Source organism: Corythoichthys intestinalis, chromosome 8 (assembly GCF_030265065.1).
Source record: "Corythoichthys intestinalis isolate RoL2023-P3 chromosome 8, ASM3026506v1, whole genome shotgun sequence".
Lineage (NCBI taxonomy): Eukaryota > Metazoa > Chordata > Actinopteri > Syngnathiformes > Syngnathidae > Corythoichthys > Corythoichthys intestinalis.
This window is the reverse complement of record NC_080402.1, coordinates 30,449,218-30,474,330: the sequence shown is the minus strand read 5'-3', so window position 1 is coordinate 30,474,330 and position 25,113 is coordinate 30,449,218. Positions and strand designations below refer to the sequence as shown.

At 39.8% G+C, this 25,113-nt stretch overlaps 1 protein-coding gene across 6 annotated transcripts; it reads right to left on the bottom strand.

The window, feature by feature from the left end:
• Positions 1-1,644: 1,644 nt before the first annotated feature.
• znf207b (zinc finger protein 207, b) lies at positions 1,645-20,798 on the bottom strand. Of its 6 annotated transcripts, XM_057843825.1 has the most exons (12): positions 20,634-20,798; positions 14,406-14,532; positions 14,188-14,326; positions 12,639-12,812; positions 12,473-12,545; positions 10,822-10,886; positions 8,525-8,664; positions 8,220-8,300; positions 4,379-4,630; positions 3,920-4,076; positions 2,169-2,352; positions 1,645-2,005 (listed from the first exon to the last, which is right to left on the bottom strand). In XM_057843825.1, exons 1-11 carry the CDS (start codon positions 20,672-20,674, stop codon positions 2,201-2,203), a joined length of 1,401 nt encoding a protein of 466 aa, XP_057699808.1. In that variant the 5' UTR covers positions 20,675-20,798; the 3' UTR covers positions 1,645-2,005; positions 2,169-2,200. The 6 variants fall into 6 exon arrangements, with proteins under 6 accessions (XP_057699808.1, XP_057699806.1, XP_057699810.1 ...); XM_057843823.1 differs by having other exon boundaries at positions 1,645-2,352; XM_057843827.1 differs by having other exon boundaries at positions 1,645-2,352; positions 3,962-4,076.
• Between the last annotated feature and the right edge of the window lie 4,315 nt (positions 20,799-25,113).

The following is a 25,113-nucleotide window of genomic DNA, read 5'->3' as shown; positions in this document are numbered from 1 at the left end:
AAGTTGTCTACAAATGGAGAGTTTGGCACTGTTGCTTCTCTCCCAAGCAGTGGCCGTCCACCAAAGATGACACCAAGAGTTTAGCGCAGAATACTCAGAGGTAAAAAGAACCCTAGAGTGTCTGCTTAAGACTTACAGAAATAATTGGCACAGTCCAATACCTCTGTGCACACATCAACTATATGTAAAACTATGGCCAGGAACGTTGTTCATGGGAGGAAGCCACGACTGTCCAAAAAAAAAAAAAAAAAAAAAAAAAAAAACATTGTTGCTCGTTTTATGCTCGCTAAAAGACACTTGGACACTCAGCAAAATATTTTGTGGACTGATGAAACCAACGTTGAAAGGTTTGGGAGTAACACACAACGTCATGTGCGGAGGAAAAATGGAACAGCTCACCAACATCAACACCTCATCTCCACCTTGAAGCATGGTTGAGGGAGTATGATTTGGGACTATTTTGCTACCCCAGGGACTGGACAAATTGCAATAATTAATGGAAGAATTCAAACGTTTATAAGGGTGTTTTGCAGGAAAACCTGAGGCCGTCTGTCAGACAGTTAAAGCTAAAAAAGGATGAATGCTGCAACAAGACAATGATCCAAAACAAAGCGGTAAATCAATTTCAGAATGGTTACAGAACAAAATACACGTACTGGAGTTGCCAAGTCAAAGTCCATACTTAAATCCCATTGAGATGCTGTGGCATGACCTAAAGACAGCGATTCATGCCAGAAATCTCAGGAATCTGACTGAACTACAGCAGTTTTGTAGAGAAGAATAGGTGAAGATTAGTCCTGATCGATGTGCCAGACTGATCTGCAGCTACAGGAAGCGTCTGGTTGAAGTTAGTGCTGCCAATGGGGGGCCACAAAATATTAAATGTGATGGTTCACTTATCCCCCCCTTCTGTCATTGTTTGCATACTATCTTTATTAAAATATGAAAACCTATAAATGTTTGGGTGGTTTTAGTTAAAGCAGTTATTCATGTGTTACTTTGACAAAAATCAGATCACATTTGGAGATTTTATGCAGAAATGTGAGAAATTCCAAAAGGTTTATACTTTTTCATAAAAGTAATTGCTTACAGAGTTTAGTTGTCAAAACACTTTTGACATGTGATCACCCCTGCAGGGGCGTAGTTGTCGTGCGGCAAGCTCAGTAGCGGTTTGGATATGAATTCGACCGGGATACCCATTCGTCAGAACACCGGTCCAACCTAACGGGACGCTTGCACGAAAACAAGTGGCTAACAGCACACAGAAAAAGAATAGTCTTGATGGCCCAATATTTATGGGCTTTATAATACTGTATTTGCAAGCTGGTATTTGTTGCAATTCCTCTATTACAGGAAGTTACCAGCTTTCAGCGAAAAAGAAAAAAAAAAAAAAAAGTCTACATTGTGAGCAATTTCTAGTTTTGTCATGCAGCCACAAGCTGACCACCGTTTGTCTAATAGCCTTTCCTTAATGTAGATATTCTGCTTGTGGGAATATTGTGTTATTCTGATGGATGACACAAAAATGGAAGGATGGCCAACTTTGCGGTTTGTGTATTTGTTTTACCTGTAATAAAAAAAAATTTTTAAATTGTACAAACCTTCGTGACTCACCTTCACGGCACGTCACAACAAACCAGCACGGCAGTTTTAAGGTGGATTTTATTACAACAGCTTGATAAAACATTACAAAGGATGCACACAGGTAACCTTGAAAGCAGGAAATAAAATCCCCAAATAAAGCTAAACTCATGAGCCACAGATAGGTGACACTAGAAAGTTGGAATCATCACTGTGGCCCTCACCAACCAAGGTTGGGGACGCAAGTCCAACAGCACCTAAGCATGCTGTGAGGGCCTTGAGTGATCTACAAAATAAACAAAAGTCAATAAATGGTTTACAGGATAAACTTGCCTTTGTAAGGTGTTGGTACGTTCATGTAAGTCCAGCAGCTTCAACAGAAATATGAATGACTTTAACACACCTCTAAGAACCTGAGTGAAACCTACGAGGGGAAAGAATTTATTTTCACAAGAAAAGAAGCAGTTGGAACTTATGTAGTTACACAAATTGTCCATGTGTTGCCAACAACAATTAAAGTCTTCGCCACCACGGGCCTTACTACTCTTAGGTCTGAAAATGTACAAGGATGAGAGAAAGGTATTAACCTCAAACCTAATGTGGTGGCTGCTTTGCTGCTTCAGTAGCGCCCAGCAGGAGACATGACGGGTGGCCTCATGCCCATGGGAGGGCCTCCCTGGTAAGGGGGCACCAGAGGAGGACCCTGCCCGAAAGGAGGCATCCCTCCAGGCATGTAGCTTGGCATGCCCTGTGGGGGGGCACCATACTGACCTAAAGAGCATACACAGGACAGCCTCAGTGTTGTAATCAAACAAAGGAAACGTTTCATTTATATGAAACTTCCAAGTGCACCTGAACGACAGGAGAATACTGAATAGCTAATCAAATGTAAATTCAGGACTATTTCTGTGCAAACTATGTTTGAATTACTGTAATTTCCCGAATATGACGCACTTTTCCCCCCCCAAAATTTACTCGTGAAATCATGGGTGCGCGTTATTCACGGGTTACAGGGACGGAGACAGAAAAAATTCATCATGATTCATGTTCCATTGTAAGCATGAACCAGCACAATATTACCTAATCCGAACGACAGTGATATAATAATCAAGTTTCATGTGGTAAATAATCATGATATTTTTCACATCTAAAAAAATTAAAATGTATTTTTGTACTATTTGTTTATTATTTACCGGTACATTTTTCTAACCTTTGCGCTGCAACATGCCAGCACACGGCGATGTTGTCTTGAAGAGAACGTATACGCCGATCCGTTTCGTATAAATGTTGACCGTGTGGCGGGCTAGGACAGGAGTCTGACGAAGAGTGTCGAACCACTGAGCCAAGCCGCGTTGTTTTACTTACATTGAAACTCACAAAGTAACAATGTACGTCTTGCAAATCGCGGGACATTTGTTTACTTCCGGCTGTTCCCTTAACTAAACTCTTCCCCCCGGGAACTATACAACTTGCCAACATTAGTTTGGCGGGTGAATTCTGTTAAAACTCGCTACAACTCCTTACTTTGTGAAATTATCGTATATTGTGAGCAATTTTACCACAGAAAATTAATATTCTAATTTTAAAAAAAAATTGACAAAAGGATTAAAAAATGCTGCAACCGCGTACTTTATAAAAGTTCGGGACACGGGACTCATATTCATTGGTGCTAAAATTAGGGTGCGCTTTATACAGGGGTACAAGAAGTTTCCCATGATTTTACAGGTAAAGTTGGGATGCGCGTTATACACGGGTGCGCCTTATATTCGGGAAATTACAGTACTTCAGTATTTTAAATGCTTTGGACATCTATCACTAAAGGCATTGACTTAAGGAACAGGTGACACCTAGCATAAATGACCTTCATGGAAAGGTATTTCTTAGTCTCAAACAAACAATCAGACCACTTAAGACCACACCCATTTTCTTATCAGTTATACCCAATACATAAACACTTATAAGACAATCAAAGGTACATGTTCTAATGACATCCTGAAAAGGGCTGAAATTGTACTGGCTATTAAATGGCCGCCACTTTCGGCAAATACTGGCTTTTATTTAAATTTTCCTCCACTATTAAACCTCACAAAAATTGAAATTATGTGTTTTTCCAATTTATCAAACAATATTCTTTCCGCTGGGTTGCACACAACAAAGTATTTGCTCCTTTAAGGCAAAAACGAGCATTAGCTTACTGTAAGAAAAACCTATGATAAAGCAACAGTTGATAGTTGTGTCACTGTTGTCTGAAATTTAGCTCTAGTATTACAAAGGACCTCAACAGATTGTGTTGGACTTTAGCCGCTCCAGTATGTGTTGAAAGCAGTGGGTTTCTAACCATGCATGGGATGCCTCATGCCAGGCTGCTGTGGTGGCAGACCTTGCTGTGGGGCCATCATGCCGCCGACAGCCGCCACGGAGGGAGCAGCCGCATGGGCCTGAGCCGTTCTGGCTAAGAGACGCTGGTAACGGGGCAACTGAGCCCTCAGTTCCTCCTGTGGGCAGGGACCAAACACAGCAGATATTTAGACTTGAAGAAACACTAGACTTTTACGGCACAATGATCAATTTCCAAGAAAACACACAGCTGAGGCTATTCAAGCCTGAAATCATCTTCCAAAATCCACAAAAGCAAAATCATGCTACGACAAGCAAAGATTTGAATTCTCTACATGTGACTCTGCATTCATCAGTGATTACATACATGGACATGTCTTTCCTTAACTGATACTCATATATATATATCAGTCATTACTTACTGTGAAAAGGACAAAAAATAAAAGTTCAAGCAACTTACCAGCGAGATATCCTCATCAGGGTGGATCAACTTACTAGTTGCACTCGTGGCGGAGAGGGTGGTAGGTTTAGTGGGCACTGTGGCTGGGGCTTTGGCCACAGTACTGCTAGAGGGGTTAGATGAGGAAGTGGAGGCAGAGGAAGAGACAGAGGGTTGGGTATATGCAGGGAATGTTGCTTTGGGCGGCTCAGAGGAGGCTGCGGTGGCACTGTGAGAGTTTGCTGCAGCCACTCCAGAAGCACTTTGCTGGGCCTGCGTGGAAACAACAAGTAAATGACCAGTGGAATGCACACAAGGAAACTGTTCCACAGACCATACTTTACCACTGGAACTGAAATACAATGAACCTCTGTTATATCATATGATTTGCGGGTTTTAGAGTAATGGTGTCCAAATTTTAAGTTCCTCACATTCAATGGCACACCACTGTGCCGCAACATGCTGTGAAGCACTGAGGTCTAACAGCTGTAAAGGTACTAGTAAGAAAAGGCAGTGTGTCCACTACTAAGGTGCCAGGGTTTCTACAGGTTTCAACAACTGAAATTTAAGACTTTTCAAAATCACTTGGAAAAGAATTCAATGCCAATTCTGGGGTTAATTTCATGACGGCAGTTTGACATGAGTATCGTTCCTCCCTGCTAAATGGTGCCTAATTTCACTGAAATAATCAGGTTGGAAAGGTAATTTTTCTATTGGTCACATGGACATTTCTCATAATTTCACGCAAGTTCAAATTCAAAGAATTCAAGACCTACCAGATGAAATTCAATGACTTTTTATGAAATTTTATTAAGATTTTAGACCAAGACTTTACAAGCAGAGTGGGAACCCAGCAATATTTGTCATTCCCAGAGAACTAAGAGGATACGTGCCGTGAATACTTCGATGCGATGTTTGTATGTGTGGCTGCTGTCAAAGAAGCTCAAGCAAGTAGGACGCTTGATGCTTATAATATGAATATCGAATGGGCTTGGGTGAGCTGGCCAAAAAAATGGATCTCAATGGACCCATGACACTTTTTTTTTTTACTTGGCTTGCAATGGAGTCTTCGTCTGCACTTTGGCATTAAGTTCGAGGGTGTTCAAAAAGTATAATGTAATTTCTTTCTTTTTTTTTTTTTTAGTTCTTGATCTCTGCTTTAAAAATCACCCAGCCCTAATTTATGTCACCTTACCTTGTACAGATGACTTTTAGTCCATTTTGGCTTTTAATCTCAACCCAACAATGAAAGTATGCACACATTTAGTATTCATTCCAAGTAAATTCATGCATGTCTAAAAAGGGGCCACATGAAGACACTTCTTGTTGCTGTGTATCATTGTTAGTCTTAAAGAGGCACTAAAGTCATTTTCCAACATTTTATAACTGTTCATACCTAAGATAGGTAAAAATGGGAGTGTGCCCTGGTTGAAGTGCATTAGGATTTTTTTTCTATTCTATTGCAAACGCGTTTGAAATTAAAATCATTCTGCAAACGGTAGGTTTTGAAATTGTTCAGTGTGACGTAACACCGTGCCTTAAGTAATTAAACCCAGGGGTGAAAGTGGGCCAGAACGGTCAGGAACCCAGTTCCGGTATAAGGTTCAGGGCCAGAACGCAGTTCCGGTATAAGATTCAGAGCCGGAACGCTACACAGTACACGGTGCTTTGATTCCGAAAATATGACGGCAACTGTCAAAATGCTATGTTAAAAAAAATGTTTAAAAAAGGTAAGATGCCACACATGCATTTCATCTCTAAGAAGAAAACAATCTACCAACATCAGATTTACATACACAAGTGTTAACAACAAGCGTAATAAAATGTTTGTGTAGCCTAATCCATTTCCACCAATATTTACTATTCATTTTATTCCACGGCCGGCATGGAGGTTTCCCCAGCTGCTGCAGTTATCAGAGTCTGACGATGATGAGTCTCGTCAATGTGCGAATGCACACAGCAAAGCAAAACGCCTGGACTCATTTATCCGTTCAATTGGCTGACATACTGACATGTGATCAGCAGAGATAGTTAGCTCTGATTGGTTCAAATGTGCATGTTTTCTACAACAGCACAAAAAAAAAAAAAAGGTTGTCGAATTGATGCGACAAAAAAAGCGCAATGCAACATAAAATTAATCAAATCTTTAAGAGCAACGAAAGAGTTGAGGAGGCTTATTTATCATAATTAGTTTTATTTGCTCTGATGTGGAGGTTCAGAACATCTTAGCTGTCAATGTGCACTTTGGACATATTTTTTCATTTATGTTAGACTACTTATTCATTTCCTTATGATTTAAAAAAGTCAATATTTGCACGATCTTCAAAATATATTCCATTTCACTCTGCATGATATAAGTCATTTGTACTTATTTTTCTGAATGTGTGTTACTTATAACTATTATTAAAAAAACAAAAAGTAAATGTTTACATCACTTTACATTACTTCAATTTTAATATACATCCTATGTTCTTAAGTAGTTAAAACCGAGATTTGGCATTTAGTATTTGAGGAAATGAGGGAAAATAAACATTAGGAGATGGAGGTTGGGGTTATTCCTGTTTTTGTTAACTTTTATTTTGTAAATCATTGAAAACATACAATTTTGAATGAAAATCAGTTTTTGTATGTTATAGAAATAACTGTGCTAAAACAGTTTTCTTTGCATTACAGTAGTTTAAGAGGTTTTGACCCCCCCCCCCCCCCCCAAATTAAAAGTAAATAAAATAAATACAATTTCTGGCTCTGTGGCAACCTTCACGTTGGGGAGATCCGGCAAGAAATTCTAGCCACTTTCACCCCTGATTAAACCTGCCCTCTTCTTTTCTCTACGCACCCAAAAGTAAAAGCACCGAGGAAGCAGGCAAGCTTGTCGCCACTTTTTAGTTTTAACTGAGCCGAATCAAGCATACAGTACATAACAAACGCATCATTTAAATGTATTCGTGTGCATTTGCTATAGCTAAGCACAATACTTTTGTCGCACCACATCCATCCCCGTGCCACTGTTTGCCATATAGCTGGATGAGGACACTTTTCTAGGCTTGTGCGCCTTGTGTGACAATAGTCTGTCCCCTGCTTCCCGATTAGCTCCCGCACCCCAATTTCCTGTGCACTGTCTGCCTGCAAGACGACTTTCAGCCTTGATGCAGTGTGACTGTGTTGGCGTCACGTGACAGCATGTTTTTTTTAAGTGAAAATATTAAAGGAATACCTAAACATTTTGGATCCAGCAACCCTAGCAAAATCTTGCTTTCTGATTGAAATACGCCTCTGCGGAACCCCCGCTGAAGCGAGAGTTTGAATTTATTAAATATTTTATTTTGTATAATTGTGAAATAGTGACGCTTTGTGTCATTAAAGAACATTTGTAGTCCATGATGTGACCATCCCCAGACCTATTGCCAATGCCCACTAGCTTCCCATTGACACACACACTCCACCGACGGCCAATCAGAGCAAAGGGCATTAAAATTAGATCCAATAAGCTGCATATTAATTAAAAAACACCGCATGTCTGCAGAAAAGCCCCTAAAGGAGCAAATAAAGTATCTTGAAAAATGACATTTAGGACACTTTCAATGCAAATTTTAGTGCAAACCTGGTAAAATGGCATCTAAGGTTAATCTAAATTACGTAAAAAAAAAAATTAAAAAAAAAAAAAAAACTTTAGTGCCACTTAAAAAAAAAAAAAAAAGCTCATGCATCAGAACATATGAGGATTACTCTATGACCAACTCTGTTGCAAAAGTGTAAGGCAAACACCATTAGCCATTTTTTTACAATGATACAAGCAGAATTAGTGTGAGGGGAGTGACAACATGCATCTAGATGCCAGCCACAGTCTGATCTGTGAGCGTACTTGAGGTGAGTTAGGTAAGGGCAGCTGAGAGGAGGCAGACTGATTGTCTGTAGGTGGAGAGGATACAGCTGCTGTGCCCATCTGCAGCATGGTGAAAAGGAGATGACAGCATTGGCATATCACAAGAGTTTCAACATTATAGATTGTAGGGGGAGGGGAGCAAGCAAGCTGACCAAATGGGGAAAAGGTGGAACATGTATGCCACATGACAATCAAAAGACAGAATATCTCATTTCATGTAACTGGTGATGAAACTAGATGGTGCGAGCTGTAAGTGCTAACTGGATGAGATGTAGAATTCCAACCTGTGCTGCACTGGGGAAAAGAGGCTTGGTGACAGCGGGTTGGCCCGCCGGCACAGATGGTCGACTGGGTATGACTCCTGCTGCAGGAGCGGGGGACATGTGCGGCATCCCTGGCCTCGGAGCCATGTGTGGAGGCATTCCTGTGAAGGATCAAAGATAAGGGTTTTCCACTCAGGAACATAATAGAAAAACAGTTCAGATAAGCTATGTGGGGCTCAAAACATTTTACAGCAAGTACCGCCTCAAATAATACTCGTATTTCCCAGTTCCACCATCAGGCTCAATAATTGGCTGCTCCTGACGGCGCCATCCATCCAATCCATTTTTGATTGGGAGAGAACGCCAGCACTCGAAAGATCACTCCCTGTCCTCCCAGTCGAAACAGAATTTTTACAAGCCCCAGTTTAAATATTCACAACAGTACTTACATTTTTTTTTTTTTTTTTTTTTTTTTTTAACTTTAGGGCGCATTTCAAATCCATCAACATTTTACAGTGTGCCTTAAAATCCAGTGTTTCTTGTACATGGATTCTGGTTATGCTTTATGATTTTCAACCTATTTTGTGAGAGCGTTATTGCTAATAATAATAAAAGTAGTTCATGCACGACATGTCATTTGAACATCATCATTGTGATGTGCGGATGCGCAATACTCGCATCGGGCGTGCAATAAATTTTTTTTTTAACACGCAAACTTGTTTTTCTGCTTCATGCTGAATTTGAGTGTACTCACTCAATGAAGGATTGAACAAAGACAAGCATTTTTTTACGTTATTGTCTGAAAACATTCACATTATGAAGGTGGCACTGTAGCATTTTTTCTTCTCTTCACTAAAATGTTTTCAGGTACAACACCCTGGGTGAACACATGCCTGTGCACGTTCCTGTGCATCCCCGCGGCAGCAGCGCTGTTTTACTGAGCCTCCTCCTAGTCTCCGCTTTGCAAAAACACTTGCTACCAACAGTAAACAATTATGTTTGCCGTTTTTACGTTTCTGGTGCTGATCTAATGGGCCAAACTCACCATCCACGAGCTTAACACTGGCTGCATGTATGCTATAGGCCAGAGATGGCGGTCGCAAGTAAAAGTGACAAACTGTATAATCCCTTAAATCTTGGCATCAAGGATTTCATTTAGCAGTGGTGATTGATACATTTTAACTTATTCATTTAGTAGAACATAAAACAATGTTATCTATCCATCCAACCCTTCCGTTTTCTCCAGCCGCAGCTTCAGCAGGGAAGCCAAGACTTCCCTATCCCCAGCCACATCATCCAGCTCTTCTTGGGGGATCCCTAGGCGTTCCCAGGCCAGCCGGGAGACGGGTCTCCCCGGCGTGTCTTGGGTCGGCCCCGCGGCCTCCTCCCAGTGGTATGTGTCTGGAAAACCTCATCAGGGAGGCGTCCTAATCAGATGCTTGAGCCACCCCATCTGGCTATTCTCGATGCGGAGGAGCAGTGGCTCTACACCGAGCTCCTCCCGGATGACCGAGCTTCTCACCTTATCTCTGAGGGAGAGCCCGGACACCATAAGGAGGAAACTCATTTCGGTCGCTTGTATCCGGGATCATGTCGTTTCGGTCATGACCCACAGCTTGTGACCATAAGTGAGGGCTGGAATGTAGAATGACCGGTAAATAGTTCGCCTTTCGGCTCAGCTCACTCTTCACCAGGACGGAATATTGTTCAAATATAAAGAAAAAAGGACAAATGGACTTCATTGGTGCACTAATGTGCTTTATAATCCAGTGTGCCTTATATGCTGTATGAAAATGAACTTGTTCATTGATGATGCAACTTGTACTCCCAAAAAACACATTACAACTTTTTTTTTAAAACTATAAATGGTAATTCAGTTAGGGATTGTATCAAGTCGTATTACACCGAGATTTTGTTCCGAAATATTCCAACACAAACCATTCTTAACCATTAAATATGAATATTTTTGCGTTTAAGTTGAATACAACTGAACTGTACTCGATGAAATTGCACTGTTGTGAATTAGAAAAAGGTTTAAACATTTAATTCAGTCTTTTGTGGACCAAGAGAGTACCTCTGGTGGTACTCACAGCACATTTGGAAAATCACTGTACCAAATCATTAACAATCACAAAATGACATGTCATGCATGTCAACATGTCATGCCACGACATGACAAGAGACATGTCTGAGATGTCATTAGATTTTGCACATGTATTGGCTCAATAATATACAAGAGAATTATTATACGAGAAGCAATATTTCACTGGACAGGAGATGCAATACTTCACGAGTTACTTCCCTGAAAGTCAACTAACCTGGCGGCATACCAGGCATTCCAGGCATCATCGGAGGCATCATTCCGCCCATTGGCATCATCCTGCTAAAGACATTGACAACAGTCACTGGCTTTATCAATTTAAGCCTATACACTCTGCACTGTACAACTGGGGACGCCGGCGTCCCCTTGATTTCTGTGGGCCATAATGTCTGTAGTACTCGTCATAAAGGCATAATTTTTGGCCAGTATATCGACGAATAGTAGCTCTTACATTCAATACCAGATGGCAAAACTGTTGCATCGTAACTAAATGAGTTGTCCCGGGCGACTGAAAAAACCCAAAGTTTGTCGCCTTCTTGCATCTGCAAAGTTTTATATCCTCTGCTGGAAGATTCAATTTTGATTACAATTATATTGGGAAAATGGCATCACTGCGACAAGGCAGGGGTAGAAGAAGGTGTGGAAAAGCAGATGATGACAATCCAGTCCGTTGGAGGAGAGTACAAGCAGTAAATTATGCAGAGTCTGATGACAAGCCTCCAGAAAGGACATGGATTCAGAAGAGTTGATAAAAAAAACGGCACTGATCCTCTCAAAAAGGTAATAAAATGAAAAAAAATATTGCCATTTATCATGACGATATCATAGATCCAGTTAAATTATATAAGATTTGAGCCCTCCAGACCTACCTCTGTTCAAGGTAGGTCTGGAGGGCTCAAACTAGGTCCAAACTTTTCCACATAGGGCCGCAGTGGGTGAAGGATTTTGTTCCAACAAAACAAGACTACACCTTCGCACCAATCTGGTGTTTTACAAGTGTAATCAGTTGATTGCAGCCAGGTGCTGCTTGTTTTAGCAGGAACCTCATTGGTTAAACTGTCTGTGCTCGATCGGTAGGAACAAAAAACAGGACCCACAGCGGCCCTTGAGGACTGGTTTGGAGACCCCTGATGTAAACAATGACAAAAAATGTGTTTTGTCAGTTTGTAAAATGCTAAAATCTATTAGAAACAGATTCATTGATAGATTATGAGATTACATCATTATGTTTTACTTTTATATGATACTCATGTGTGAATTTGAAAATACAGTAGGAAAAAGGCTATTCATTAACATTTTTGTTGTCACTTTTCAGATCAAACCCCTGCCAGGGCCGAAAATCCACACAGGTCCAGGGGCAGGGCGAGAGGTAGAGCCAGACGCATGAACAGACAATTCCCAGATGTAGAAGATAGTTTCATTTCATTGAAATGAATAGAAAATTGTTTTTCACGTTTCATGGCAATAATGTCTTGTTTACAAACTATTGTCAAAAAGTGCCATTTTTGGAATGTAAATTACTCCGTGCTCATTTGCTCAACCTCATATGAACTACTTATTAGTTGTCAAAACCTGACTGAGATTTCTAGTTTGTCAGTAATCATTCAACCCTTGTGATTTTCCATATTTGGAATTTAAAATTCTTCAACTGGTTTTGACACTTTAAAAAAGATGGAAAAGGTTTTAGAAAAAAAGTTGATGACATAATCCTTTGATTATTGAGGAAAGATATGTACAACAAGGCATGTTTGAACTGTTTTTAAGTTTATGAATACTCAGAAAAACAACCTCTAATTTCTCAAAAAAAAAATGCTCAGAATGTATAGGGTTAAAGCATTGTGATGAAAGAAAACAAATTGAATACAAACCCTGGAGGCATTCCATGCATGGGAGGCATGCCGTGCATCATGGGAGGAACACCTGGCATCATTGGCGGCATTCCTGTAATAATTACATGCCAGATTATTTGCAGAAGTAATTAAAGCATTAGCTAATTCTTTTTTATTTTGGATGGCTAAAATTGATCTCTCTGACCTTGATATCCACCTGGAGGCATCCCTGGCCCACCAGCTACTGGGGGTATACCCGACTGAGCCATTGGCGCGGCATAGCCAGGCTGAGGTGGCATTCCAGCAACCTGCTGCGCCGACGGTCCCGGTTCATCATCGTCATCATCATCATCCGAGTCATCATTTTTCTTCTTACCATCTAAAGGAGTACGACAAAAACATGGTGTGATTTGATCTTAAGTTTACCATAGAGCTGGGCGGTAAACCGAAAATTTACCGTCACCGAAATTCTTCACGATGACCGACGTAATTTTGACCATGTCGGTAAATTCGGTAAATTAATAAAACAAGAAAATAGTCTTTTCATCCCGCTTTGACTCTGTTGTTCGTCTATGCTCATTCCCCTTTAAGAAAGCAGTGAATGTACTTACGTAGGGAGTCACGTGATCATCAGGAAGCCAATCAAACAGAAGCCCGGTAAGCTAACGCTAGCAGCTAATGCTACAAGCAAAACGTGATGGAGTGTGGCTTAAGGGAGGTTCGCCAAACTTTCACCCGACATTTAATAGACTCTTGGTGGCATCCAGACGGGCTTTCACCAGCTGTCCTCCCTTGTTCTCACAATTTCCGGAGATGGTGCTTTCAGTGCTTTCTACCGGTAGCCAGGCCACAGGCTAACGCTAGCCGCTAACGCTAGCGGCCGCTAGCGGCTAACGCTACAAATGAACGTGATGGAGTCGGATAGCGGCTCTAACCATGTCGAAACGGCTGAATTTAATGAGTGGATTGGGCATGGACTGCATCTAGCAATTACTATGTCGCGTTATTTTGTATCTGACTGTGTGTGATTTCTCTGATAGCTTTTGTGATGGTAAAGCATTCAGCATAAAGCACAAATGGCCCCAGCTATTTTTCTGTATGTGCTTAATTCTGTGTCATTATTGCTATCATAAAATCTTAAGTGTTTCATTTGCAGAAGATCAATATAGCTTTAATGTGTGTCTGTCTGTCTGTCTGTCTGTCTGTTTGGGGGTTCATGTATGTGTGCATTTATTAAAAAATGCACTGGGGGGGAGACCCTGAAACCATAAAGTAAACACTTGTATTGAATAATTATGTCACAGCAGCCATTAACAATAAATTGTCTTTTTGAAGTGTACTGTTCGAGCTGCAAGTCATTTGTGTTACAATGACATGTTTGCACAGGCATATCGATTTTGACAATGTACATTGTTCAAGCCATACACTCTGTTATAAATGCTCATACTTGAATTCTTATTGTTTACAATTCATTTGTATAAACCTAATGTCTAGACTGCATGTACATTTGTTAAATATATCAAATTGAATGCTGGTAACTAAATCAACAAGAAACTGTTAATCTGTATTTCATGCATTGATTCAGATTTTCAAATTATATAACAGTCCGCTTGGACGACTTTATCGTCATTTATCGTTATCGAGATAAATCTGCTCCATTTATCGTGATACATGTTTAAGGCCATATCGCCCACCCCTAGTTTACCATTCAATTTGGCATGTCAGCGTAAATGTTCACAAAACTGAACACAAACCTTGAGATTTCTGTTCTAACGTCCGCCTCCTTTCTTGCATGTCTTTCTCAGGAATACCCTCCATACCGTAGATCTCAAGCTCAATGTCTGTTCTGCCAGGAATCGCATTTGGCACGCTGTCAATAGTCTCTTTGTGTACCTGCGATGCAACCAAAGTGACTCAATACTGTATGTACTCCAAGAAGAGTATAAACAGGGGTGATAAAGTGCCAACCCACCTGCATGCAGTGAATGGCAAGGCCCGGGCCAGTGTACAACTTCTTATGGCAAATATGACATTTGAAATGCTTAGCCTTTTGATGTTGAATGAGGATCTTTTCGTCATCAAAGTCCCGATTGCAATACCTTAGGGAAGAAAATTAAGGAATGTTCTTTAACCCTTAGTAGGGCACTCATTTAAGTAACTGGCTGCCATTGACACCACTAGCGTCTTCATTTTTTTTCCACTGGGAAAGGCTGGCAGCCTCCCAGTCAAATTGGATTGGACGTCTAGTGCCATCAATAGCACTGAAAGATTAGAATTCACAGCAAGTCCCGCTTGGTATAAATGAATTAGACATACATTATTGTCAGTGGCTGCCTATGAGTTAACCACTATGAAATAAAGATAAATAATAACTAGGCCTGCAAGCAGGACTGAACGGGCCCTCGCAATCTAGCGCAACTCGGACGTCATGCAACTCGGACTGTGTGCAGGTCAGGGTGGTGGCAGATCGTCCTCTCTAATCATCTCATTAGAACCTAACATGCGCGAAAGTTGCCTCTTTACATTCACACACCTAAGAGATAAAAACCCCTATTGGACAGAGGACTACAAAAAAGGAGCGAATAAAGGGTCATCACAGCAACAGACAGAGACATGTGGACATGGGCCGTAAAATAAGAATTTTAAAAGGTCTTGAAACTACAATGACCAACCTGAAAAGAACTGGACATATATTTCAAGAAATGAGTGACTTTCTATTGCCACTAGTTGGCGCTGTAGGGTTGATGCAAATGACCCCTACAGGACCCTTCAGACTATGACTCAACAAGCACGATATGTTTGGCGCAGATATGTTGTAGAAGTTATGACTGTTCAAAACTTGTGGTGAGACGAAATGGCTTCAGTCATTTTTACTTCTCCTGTTGGACCCTTCTGCTTCAACCAAACCTCAGTATTTTTCATCAGGCACCTGAACACATGTCTTAAGGCTCCCCTGATGCAGGTTTGAGGTGAATAGATTTTTTTCCCTTGGAGGAGGAGCCTGTTTCGTAAAAAAGGCATTTCCTGTTCCCACTAGGGGGCGCTAGGCCTAATGAGTAATATTTCAATGCACTCGTGTTAAGGGTGGGATGCCGCATATACATGCCAGATATGAAAAAGATTGAACGTTGTTTCAAGGAGCTATTAGTCCTTTACTGAATTTGTCATTTTGCCGAAAAAATGGCCGACTTTGGCACCACGCCCAGGTCAGACCCATGAATGAAAACGCACCATTTTGAAAGGTTTAGATTTCATATGTCTCCTGAATTGTCTAACCAATTTTGAAGATGATCCAACTGATTCCCTCTGTGACAAGGTCTCAAATGTGCACCCTGTTAATTGATAAAAATTTCACATTCGATCCAAAATACCCGATTTCCTGTTGGGTTTGGAATATGGGTGCAAGAGACTTTTTGGAGCAGTTTTGCACAAGGTATCGACTCCCCAAATTTCATTGCTCTACGTTAAAAAAACCTAATAGGAAACGCCTTTTTGAAAAATTCAAGGGGGCGCCACTGAGCCATTTTGTTACATTTTTTTGTAACGTTGCAAGATTATCGAAATCCACACAAAGCCGCATGTATGTGCAAAATTTGGTGAGTTTTTGTGCATGTCCAGGCCTCCAAATGTAAACTGTACTAGAAATGGACAGAAATTTCACATTCGATCCAAAATACCCGATTTTCTGTTGGATTTGGAATATGGGTGCAAGAGGCTTTTTTGAGCAGTTAGGCATAAGGTATCTACTCCCCAAATTTCATTGCTCTACGTTGAAAAAACCCAATAGGGAAGGCCTTTTTTAAAACTCCTTTCTGTCGCCACTAGTTGGCACTGTAGAGTTGATAAAAATGACCCCTACAGGACCCTTCAGGGTATGACTCTCAACAAGCATGGGAAGTTTGGCGCAGATATGTTGTATATCTGCTGAGTTATGACTGTTCAAAGTATTTTGCGAGACAAATTGTTGACGATCATTTTCACTTTCATGTTTGGACCCCTCCGCTTCAACGAAACCTCAATATTTTTCATCAGGCACCTGAACACAGGTCTTAAGACTCCCCTGATGCAGGTTTGAGGTCAACAGATTTTTTTCCCTTGGAGGAGGAACCTGTCTCGTAAAAAAAGGCATTTCCTGTTCTCACTAGGGGGCGCTAGGCCTAATGGGTAATATTTCAATGCAGTCGTGTTCAGGCTGGGATACCGCATATACATGGCAGATATGAAAAAGATTGAAAGTTGTGTCAAGGAATTATTAGCCATTTACTGAATTCGGTGTTTTGCCGAAAAAATGGCCAACTTTGGCACCACGCCCAGGTCAGACCCGTGAATGAAAACACACCATTTTAGAAACTTAAGATCTCATATGTCTCCTGAACAGTCTCACCAATTTTGAAGATGATCCAACGAACTCCCTCGGCGAAAAGGTCTCAAATGTGCACCCTGTAAATCGATAAAAATTTCATATTCGATCCAAAATAACCGATTTCCTGTTGGGTTTGGAATATGGGTGCCAATGCTTTTTTGAAGCGGTTTTAGACAAGGTATAGACTCCCCAAATTTTATTGCTCTACGCTGACAAACCCTAATGTTATAGGCCAATTTTAAAATTTCAAGGGGGCGCCACTGAGCCATTTTGTTACAATTTTTTGCAACGTTGTTATATTATCGAAATTTACAATTTTCCGCACGTATGTGCAAATTTTGGTGACTTTTCGCGCATGTTCAGGCCTCCAAATTGGCCGTTTTCATTTGCCCTGAAAAAAAAAAAAAAAAAAAAAAAAAAAAAATAATCCTTTGCAAAACAATAGGGCCTTCGCACGCCTAGTGCTCGGGCCCTAATTATCAAATTTAGAGTACAATTGGTACGTATTTTGATTGTGAATGCCAGTTCTTTGCATTGTTGTTTAACTGTGTGAGAATAAGGCCTCATTAATACAGATTGGACATTATTTTTGGATATATTATTTTTCTTGTATTTTCACTTATTGTCATTGTGAAGGAGTTGAAGCTTTTGCCAGTAAACTGTGCGGTCCAATGAACGCCTGTGTCCACTCGCCTTTTCCGCCGCTTAGATCTCAATGTGCAAAATAAGGCGTCATAATAATCTGTTGGCCATTAATGTATTAGTTTTCGTGTCCCTTATTCACCAGGAAGCAACCGGCAGGTTGATCAACAATATGGACATGTGCCTTTACGTGACAAAAATAAGGTAAGACGTCATTAGACGCCATTAGACGTCTCGGTAGAGGCAAACGTTTTCGTGTGTTGTGATGCACGGCCTCGGGCTATCAGCAAAAACAATCAAAGTGCTTTGTTTCACTGTATACCCTAATATATAAAGCACACGGCAGCTCTGGATGCTAACTATCTCCATAATTATATTGGAATATGTTGGATTACACAACAGTTTACCGTGAAGATCTGCAAAGTTATTTACATCACTCTAACAGCACTCCTCACTTGAGCAGGGGAGTACTGTCACTAGCGAACTTGACACAAGAACGATACTCGACTCATTCGCGTCTTTCGCTTTTGCCGTTCTTCACATGTTCCACTCAGGTTCAAATTGGATGTAGTTGAAGAGTGACACGGTGGAAGTCCGGCAGCGTGGTCATGTGACGTCACTGCCCTGCGACGTAAACAAGGCGACCTGTGAGTTAAAATATTTTTACAAATTTTAATAGAACGAAAACAATAAAAGGGGGATTTTAACTCATTTGCTCCCAAAAACGTATAAATACGTTCTATTTTTAATTGTTTCAGTGTCCCAAAAAAGTATTTATACGTCTTTTACAGTTTTTTTTTTTTTTTTTGACAAGAGGCATCTCTAGGTTCTGTTGCACCTAAACTGCAATGCACAACGCTCAAAACTAATTTTAAAGCATTTTTTTGACAAGAGGCATCTCTAGGTTCTGTTGCACCTAAACTGCAATGCACAACGCTCAAAACTCATTTTAAAGCAATAAAACTGGCCAGTTGAGGGCAGCAGCGCATTTTGTAAGAACTCATCTCGGGCCAAGAAAGGAAATGAAGAAAAATAGTCAGGAAATGGAAGTTGGAGGGATCTTGTCAAGACGCGTGAGAATTTGAGAAAAATGTGGCGAACGATCGGGGGAAAAAAATGGCTAACGACAGTGGAGGAGTGTTTTGAAAAGAAAACAAAACCATTGTGAAAGAAGAATTTTTAAAAAATCTTGAGACAGACTGTGACGACCACAGCGGCGTCAGGTTCCACACTCGTTCTGCGGAGCTCACGTTGCGTTACTCCTGAGCCCGATGTTGAAACCAATAATGAAGATGATGAAAAAAAGTGAGACCGATCTTAAGCCGGACTCATCAGATTACTGAGAGCCACCTCATTCAACTGGGAGCAGCCAAGAGCCTTCCCCGTTGTTATGTGCGCAAATAGTTCAACAGTTTAGTTATGTGCAAATAAATTGTTACTTTGCGATCAAAAGCTCTATTTGTCTTGTTTATGTTATTTTGTAAAACGAAAACATTATTCAGATGTTTGGGATGTAACTAAAGCAAAAAATAGCTGTGTTAAAGTCAAAGTTATGTTTGAAATGTATGCGTAAAGCTCAATTTCTGTTTTTTCATCAGAAATTGGAAAATTGGTCAAACTAAACTATTTTCTTATGTTGATTTCTGAAGAATGGAAAAAGATATGAGCTATTTTTTCTGCTGAAAGCAGAGAGTAATCTTTCTTTTGGTGGGTTCCATGTTTATATAGCAATAGAACAGAATTTTCTGTGGGCCTTGCAAAATCAGTCAAAATCCAGTAAAATGTCCGGGAGCGAAGGGCCTTGCTTCGGTGAAAACGGCTGGGAGTGAATGAGTTAATATCAAATTATTATAACTCGTACTAACATTAATCTTTGAAGAACTGCATGTCGTTCTATCTGTGGTACACTTTAAAATAGAGATGCACGATAATATTGGTCACCGATAATTATCGGCCAATAATGGTAGTTATGACGTCACACAGATAATCCAGATAAAACGAAATTCAACCGATAATTATATACTTGATTTAGCCTCCAAATGTGCGCAATCAACAGTTTTGTCCAATTCTGATAGTTTTAAGGAGATGTTTTTGCAGTGTAGTAATGTGATATATGTTAGGAATGGCTTACTTTCAAAGGCATTTTTGTGCAACTTGGGTGTTTACTCTTGAAGTAATTGTTGCCAAAAGCTTACCATTACACAATGTCATTGCCATTGTTTAGATGATGGAATTTACTACTTGTTCACATTTGATGTGGAAAAAAATAGCACTAAATTACATTTTTGCACAGTAACATTTGATCTTTGTATACTTTAAAATTTTACATACATATTTGAATAGAATTATCGGCGTAACATTATCGGTTATCGGGTGGAAGGGGCAGGAAATTATCGGTTATCGATATCGGGCAAAAAATGTATTATCGTGCATCACTACTTTAAAAGATGCGCTTCAATGGTAAATAAAACCGCGTTTCTGGAATTCCAACCCCACAAGACCTCCTACCAATGCCTAGTGCGTTTGCATCGGTTAAAACCTACGAGTACTTAGTATTTTCGTTTTTATTGAGTCAGATTTGAAATGTTCATTGCCACAAAATAATTTTGGCATGTTTTACTGTCATTGCTTAAAAGAAAACAATGCTTAAAAGCTGAGTATTGATCTTTTGACCACATTAATCACGTAGTGTACTTAAACCACCCTTGTTTGATACAACTACGTTTTAGTATTTTTAAAGCATATTTTTAGGAAGTACTTCCTGTATGCATCCATACAAAATAAGCTCAATGCGCACGGTAGTACTTTGGGTGTCAAATTCGGCTGTGGTAGACGTTTCGCAGGTGTAAGACATTTTGGCAGCACACCGGCGCTAGCATTGCAGTAAACGACCTGACAGTCAGCAAGGCTATGTATGCTAACATGCTCGCTAACACCTAATGCTAATTCGTTACACAACACGCCAGGCGCGAAGGTGGATTACAACAACTGACACAATTGTGAATTATATAAAATGAGAGTATACTTCAGATAAAAACCAATTGCACATCACACATGACAAACATTAGATTAGCATGTACGCCTATACGTCGTTGAAACGTGCGAGTTAGTAGGCCTATCTTTTGTCAGGCTAGGTCCGAACCACTCCGCCTTTTCCTACACCCACGCCATTTGCTTATCCATTTAAAAGGATACCAGCACCAAGGTTTCATCTGCTTCTTCTTCTTTCTTCCCATGGTTGTAACGAGTTCGGAAAACCAAGCTGTAGTCTTATATAGTTTTATTATCTGTTTGACGAGAGCATGCTGTTATTCAATCGCAACGCCGAAAATGGCGCCTAATGCAGGAAGTAGACACCATAGATGTCACATACATAGGGCTAGATGTCAACAGGTCGAGTCAGCGGCATAAGTGGGTGACGGCCATATGTCGTCGGTGGACTTCTTTGGCGGGCTCCCCTGCAGCCCCTTAAGTGAGTGATTTTCTCCACTAAAATACTCTTAACTCGCGGAATTATTGACAGATTTATAAACAGTTTTACTACGTAAAACGTAGGAACGTGGCTATGATTCAAATATTTTATATTATATGTGATATAAAATATATATAAAACAACAAAATAGTGTATATAAAGGGAAGACGGGTTATTTTACAAAAATGTGGTGATGGAGTAAAGTGAGACAAATCCTATGGGGTAAAGTGAGACATCTCATTTTACCCCACTATGAGTTATGTATTACTCAACACATTTTTACTGTAATATTGCATTTATTACTTTCATGTATTCCTAACCATGTTTTGATCTAATATTCCAGGCAAGGGCGTAGGTTTGGTCTCATTATTGGTAGGGACGATATAACAGCATTACCTGCATATACACTTTTTGCTGGGGACGGGACATTAATAATACTAAACAGATTGGGTGAACGGCAGTCAGGGCTACATTTCTCAGCCTTTAATAAAACTACAGTCGATGAGTTCTTTGACAATCTGGCTGCAGTGATGGGTACACGTGTATATATTCCCTTCTCACATGATTTACAGTGCGGCTGAAACATGCATCTTCACAGTGCTTCATGATGTGAGCACCTCCAGAAGCTAAAGGTACCTCCACCAGAACAGGATGAATGAATGAAGACACGTGGGCTGAGTTTCTTGAACACCTGATATAACACACTAACTGCACCCCAGATCGTCAAATGCTGCTAATCTTGGATAACCTGAAGGCTCACATCTCACTCAAGGCAGTAGAAATAGCCAGGAATAATAGTTCTGCTCACTCTCCCACCCCACACATCCCACAACATGGAGCCTCTTGACGTGACTGTGTATGGCCCTTTAAAGGACCCAATACAGCCGAGCTGTTGATGGATGGATGAGAAGCAACAGTGGTAAAACAGTCTCCATCTACCAGATTGCAACACTTGTTAATGAGACCTTTATGTCAGCACTGACACCACGCAAAATCATTTCTGGATTTAGGTGTACTGGGATTTTCCCATATAACCAGAAAATGTTCTCTGATGAAGCATTGGCACCATCCATGGGGTCTGACAGGCCAAACCCTGAGCTGCAGGCTGCCACAGCAAAATATTTAGATGTCTCACCCATTGCCAATGATCCACCAGCAGATGAACCACTAACCTCAGATATTTCAATGATGATGCAAATGCATTTGCTGCACATGGATGTGCCTGGTCAGGCAACTCAGATGATCCCAGTCGACCTAGAAACTATGTCATCCACATGTACCCCCAGAACAAAAAACTAAACGAAAGCATGTGAAGACAGCCATTCTAACTGATACTCCTGTGAGAAGCAAGCAATTGAAAAGTCTTACCAGGAAAGACAAAAGCCATTGGTTGGGAAAAGGCTAAAGAGCACAGAAAAGACAAACCTGAAAAAGAAACCAACCAAAAAGAAAATTTTAGATAGCAACTCTTAGGAGAGTGAGGTCTTTGTCCCATTTGATGATGTGTCCAGGAAACTCTGAAGATCAAAGTGATCCAAGAAACAGATCTGGCCATGGGTAATTTTGTCCTCATTAACTTAAAAAAAAAAAACACACACACACAGGAATGTCCGTTATATTGGGATGGTCGAGAAAGTTGAGGATGATGAAATACTGGTACAGTTTCTCAGAAGATTTCAGGGAAACAAAAAGAGAGGGAGAGACCCAAATTAACGATGAAAAAAAATTATGTGGCACGTGTTCCCCAAAGTGATGTGGTTAAGAAGTTGCCTCAACCCAAATGATCTGGAGGAACCATGCAGAGAGAGCAACTCCTCATCTTTCCCTGTAACCTTCAGTGCTGGAATGTAGAGTTAGAATAGTTATGGAGAATGACAGTGGGCTGACGTTCAAGTACAGGATGTTTTAGTCTGGTGTTCTGATTCCCAGGCTGTTTTAGTTTGTTATGGTTGACCTTTGCTCTGACCTCCAGATTGTGTCCAAATTTACCTGTCTCTTCTGTCATTCTATGACAGTCCACAATTTCATTGTACAACTGTATAATGACAATAAAGGGCCATTCTATTCTAATGATGATATAAAATTTTGAATGCTATATTATGTTGTATTTGATTTCTTTCAGGGTTGCATTCAGGTGTTTAAAAAATATGTTCAACAGACCACACGTGATGATGCTGTTACTATTATGACATTCATTTTGAATTGTGTTGTTGTCAAGTTACCTGTCAGGATTCGAATTTAAAGAATGTTTGCTGTTTTTATATCTTTCTAGGTGGAAAAAATTACGAGATCAGTTAACCCCCAGATGGTTCACTTTACCCCTTTAATTTTTCTAATCTGTCTCAGTTTGCATCTCAGAAAAGTAAGACACAATACTACTTTTTTTTTTTTTAAATAGTCATATTTTCAAGACTTATCCTGAGCATATTCTGACCAGTTCCATTGCTAGGAAACATCTATATTATTGGGAAATATGTAAAATTTTCTGGTTTGTTGCTTTAGCTTGCCTGGGGGAGAGCAAACGTAAAAAATGTCTCACATTGCCTGTCTCCCCTATTGTAGAAGAGTAAAATAAAATGTGCTTAATTTACAGCTCCTGTACCAGAACTGTTCATTCATTTTGAATTATTTTGCAATACTTTGAATGTTTAATCTTGATTTTAAACATGATTTATTTAACATACATTTGCAAAAAAAAAAAAAAAAAATCACTCATTTTTAAACCAGGTCTTCTGTTGTTTAACTCTTTAATTGTTAATTCTACTTCTAATTGTTTAGAATCTTGGTTACAGCCTTTCTGTAAAGCGTTTGCATATTCTGATTTCTTCTTTCCACATTCCAAAAACATAAATGTCGATTTCATGAAAAATTAACTATCCATAGGGATGAATGTGAGTAGAGCGGATTGTTTGTCAATATACTGTACGTCAATTTTGGCTTATGACCAGTCCCCAATAAAGAAAACCACTATGAGAAATGAATATTATGTAAATAATACTAACGGATTTGTTTCTGTATGAAACTGTTTAATGTACTTCATTACTATATATTAAAAAATCCACATTTTTAAAATATTAGTACCCATCAGAGTTGTATCACAGCCCTGATAATATACGTAGACTTTATTACTTTAAACAGGATGCACACAAGATATATACAATGCAGACAGACCGCACAATGCACACAACATACCCACATCTCAAGTAAAAACAGCAAACACGTTAATCTGTTTTTAAAAACACAACAATCAGGTTTGTGCGAAGCAGTTACCAGAGTAACATGAGGTTAAAAAGTACAGTACCAGTGACAGCTAGAGTCAATTACGCTTCGACAGTGAAAGTAATGATTCCTTTTGCGTCATGAAATAGTTGCATGTGAACTCACAACAGTTCCGACAGTCAAAGTCACACACACATGCTTGCTCTTCTTTTTGTTTGAATACAGATAGTAGTTCACAATTGTACCTTCAATCTTGTTGCAGACTTTCACAATCTCTAAACACAACAGTTTGGCATCACATCTGAAAGCTTAAAATCCTGAATGGCACTTGTGCTTGGGTATTGAGCTGTATACACACATTTTGGATCAGATATACAGAAATTAAATCAGACACGCGCATGAGGTTTAAGTAAACATTAGATACATAGGAGCCTAAAATGGAACTGTTACCCTATTCTTTTTACAACTTTGAAATGAATCATAAAGTTTAGCTCACAATAGCTAAATTCTTATCTTTTGTGTGAAAAAAAAAAACTCCAAATTTGTTATTAGCTCTTTCTAGAAAAAAAATAAAGTTTGCGTTGGTTTATTGGATATTGACATAATAGTTCCTAAGTTGACAAGCTAATAATGATGACAAAATGAAGAGTTGTGCAGACACACTGTACAGTACTTTCATGAGTAGGCACAATTGGGTTGAGTGTAGCAACGGGCAAAGACTATTATCCTCAAATAAATGGATTTGAGGAGGAAGAGGGGGATACAATGACCACACTAAGTTTGACATGTTTGGTGACCAAGTGACAATCAGTTAAGGAAAAGGAGTGGATTATGACACTTGAAAAATAAGTTAACAAATAAATAAGCAAAACAGATGTTAAAAAAACAACATTACTCTATAAATAATTTCCATTGGGGAGTAAAGGCCAAAACGTCACTGCCAACACAGTAAAATATTATGCACAAGTATTTGGCGATGCTTAG